This window comes from Pygoscelis adeliae, unplaced genomic scaffold, assembly GCF_000699105.1.
Source record: "Pygoscelis adeliae isolate BGI_AS28 unplaced genomic scaffold, ASM69910v1 Scaffold32, whole genome shotgun sequence".
NCBI classification, from domain to species: domain Eukaryota; kingdom Metazoa; phylum Chordata; class Aves; order Sphenisciformes; family Spheniscidae; genus Pygoscelis; species Pygoscelis adeliae.
In genome coordinates, this window is record NW_008824368.1 from 2,834,341 (window position 1) to 2,837,550 (window position 3,210).

The following is a 3,210-nucleotide window of genomic DNA, read 5'->3' on the forward strand; positions in this document are numbered from 1 at the left end:
GGAGTCTTACCCGTACCGCCCTTTGAGCGTCATCCTTAGGCTGAGCTGTCCACGAAACCGTGCCCCGGCTTTGCTGAGGAGAGAAGTGGTCTGGGTCAGCTGCGGCAGAGCCGGGGAAAGAGCTAGGAGGAAAGCTGCGTGGCCGATCCAGGGTCCGGTGCTCGAGCGCAATTATTAGCCTGTTTTTATTCAGTTGCATCAGTGGACCTTGGCTATCTCCCATGTTCTTGACCATGACAACGGTGCCTAAAGACAAAGTCTTCCACTGGAGAAGGAAAACTTAGGAGAGGATTTTTTTCTCACTGTATTGGCAGGCATATTTCTACTAAAAGGATTTTTTCAGAGAATAATTAAATGTTCCATCAAACATTTCTACCCGATGTGCCTTTCCTTCCCTTTGCTAAATTTTTTTCTCTGGTGTATAGAGACAGGGTACAGGGCTTTGGTCTCACAGTGAACCCTTTCTGACTAAATTGTAAGTTATGCTTCTGATGTGGCTGAGCAAAGGTTGTAATCAGCATGGTGCCGTAAAACCCAAGAGGTGAAATTAGAGCGGTGTGTAGATTTTAAATAAATAAACCCTAGCTGAAAGATGAACTAGCCTGTAAACAGCCTTCCTCTTCTTATTTCAAAGCATGGCCCATCATCATAATTCTCACAGACTAATGAAGCTCTTACTTGGGGCAGAAAGAACAAAAGCTGTTCTCAATGTTTAGGGCTTTTAAGAGCTGCTTCCAGGCTTCTAAAAACATTTTGAAGTTTTGCGGGTTTTTTTCTTGCAGGAACAGATGTCGTCATTGTTAAAAATGGCAGAAGAATATGTGGCACAGGAGGCTGCTTAGCCAACGCACCTCTGCATCAGAACAAGAGCTATTTTGAGTTTAAAATCCAGTCCACAGGTTAGTCCGCAAAAATGTACAACTTTAAAGTTGGAAGGTATGTCAGATTGGCTGCTGGTGGTCATATCTCAAATAGCGAGCACATGCATCTTTCTAATTGCATCCTTGAACTTATGAACATTGGACAGTTTTATCAGTTGTCATTGTGTAAAAGGAAATTTCTGTTGTTTTTTTTTAATTGTGGCTCTGAAATATTAAAAAGAATGGTAAGTGTATTACTAAAGGACTGCAAATACTAAAACACCATATTGTTTTGTATGCTGTTACATGCATATTTTTCAGTTAGCATATTTTAGAAATGTTTTTTGGTAAATAAATGCTTATTACCATATAAAACACTGTAGCTATGAAGTTGTTTTTTTTTAAATAGTGCAGTTTATCCAGCAATATTTGTAGCTATTTGTCTACCTTCATTTGCTTTTAACATGCACTGTGTTTGCCCAAGCAAGGATAACGCTCCTTGTGCTACACTTTGCTCTTCAAATCAAATGTACAGCACTTATTCCGACACCGCCTTATCAAGAGGAGCCTTTAAGCACCCAGTTTCTTTTATTTGTTTAGCCCAGATCTAATGCAAGGCAGCTGAAAGTGAATGAAATTTGGAAGCATTATGCTTTTACTAATACAGTCAGCTTCACTAGTACAGAGTGCACTCCAGGCTTGCCTGTATTCTGATATTAAAAATCAGCCTGTATTTTTAAAAACAACAGATGCTGCGAAAATGAAGCTGTTCTTTCCCTCAGGGTGTAGGAGGGGGAGGGAAGAAGAAGGGACGTGTTAGTCCAGAGACAGGCCTTAGGATACCAGCTGGAGCTTGAACCTGGTGGTTTTTGGGTAAGGGTTGTTTGCATTCGGTTGGACTGGAGTGCAGGCAGCGTGAACACAAACCTGTCCAAAACACCTTGCAGTCAAACTAGTTGTTTAGTTTTAGACTACATGTAAACCCCAGATCAGTCTTAACTTGACAATTTTAGTATCCTTTCTGTTGGGGGAAGAAACCACTGCAGCTGTTGTTCATATATGGTCATTATTCACACAGATACAGTGGATACATGTTGTAATACTTGAGAAACACAGGAAATAAACTCTCCTGGTCCCTGTGAGCCGTGTCTCGTCTATTCCTGCGCCCCAAGGGCAGGATAATTGTAGATAGCTTAACTTAAAACTTCAATTCCCAGAAGTGTCCCTGCGCAATCTATTAGGGGTCATCTATCGGGTCACCCTGACTATTGGAAAGTTTTCTGAAGTCTAGTCTGAATCTTGTTCACACTCTTGTCCTTTTCATTCTGGGCATGTAAGTATTAGAATAAGTTGTTCTGCAATTTTGTCTTTTGAAACTAATTTTCTTTATATTTTTGCCTCATTGTAGTCTTCTGTAGATTAAACAGTCCCAGTTTTTCTTTTTTTCATTGTCTCCTTATAGATGATGTTTTTACACTTTTGATTGGTTTTGTTGTTTCTTCTAGAATATCTCTAATTGACCTAATTTGTCTTGAGGTATGATGCTTAAAATGGATGCTCTGCTCCAGCTGTAGCAGCAGTAGACATCCTTCATCTGCTGTACATACAATATGTCTGCTTTATATATGCCATACATCCAGAAGTTTTTCACAACAGTAGGGCACAGACTCACGCTCAGCACGTGGTCTGTGATAATCCCCAAATTATATTCTATGAACTGGTTGCCAAGCCACTATTGCATTTGTGCCACTTACTATTCCTACTTTCCTGCTGTTCTTCGTAATTCAGAAAAAGCAAAGGCATTTTCCTTATTTCAGACCTCTTCACCAATTCTTAACCAGGAAGCCACCGAGGCGAAGGGCTCCGGAGCAGAGGATCGCGCCGGGGGACCCTTCCTAAAGCGGCAAAACGGCAGCAAAAACCGTGAAGGCAAAAGCGCAGGGGATGAGAGGGTGAGAGCCGGAGGAGGGAGCTTCTGACAAGCGGCAGCTCTCACTCAGCGTGGGCGGGGACAGGAGGGACGGCAGTCAAATCCCCTTACATACCAGAGCAGCCCCCAGGGAGCGCGACGAACACGGCGGGCAAACAGGACATGGTGCGGCAGAAGGACGTGGCGGAGCAGTTTGCGTGGCAGTTCACGCAGGCAGGGTGTGCAGGGACGACGAGCGGGTAGGGTGCAGTCCCCCTCCTGGCTCTAGAGGCCAACTCAATTGGTAGTCATTGCCCTCCCAGAAGAGGACCCAGCTATGGTTTCCACTCGGCCAAAAGCCATCACCAGAAGGAATGCGGCGACCCAGACGGAGCCCTCACACAAGCGTACAGCTGTCCAGGTCGCCGGCTGCCGGGAGTG

General features: G+C 43.9%; 1 protein-coding gene across 1 annotated transcript in view; it reads left to right on the forward strand.

Moving 5' to 3' along the window:
- Window positions 1-3,210, forward strand: part of SPRYD7 (SPRY domain containing 7) — a 15,491-nt gene that overhangs the window by 1,153 nt on the left and 11,128 nt on the right. Inside the window, exon 2 of the mRNA XM_009319976.1 lies at window positions 783-899. Within this exon, the coding sequence (XP_009318251.1) occupies window positions 783-899 (117 nt within the window). The remainder of the gene's footprint in view (window positions 1-782; window positions 900-3,210) is intronic.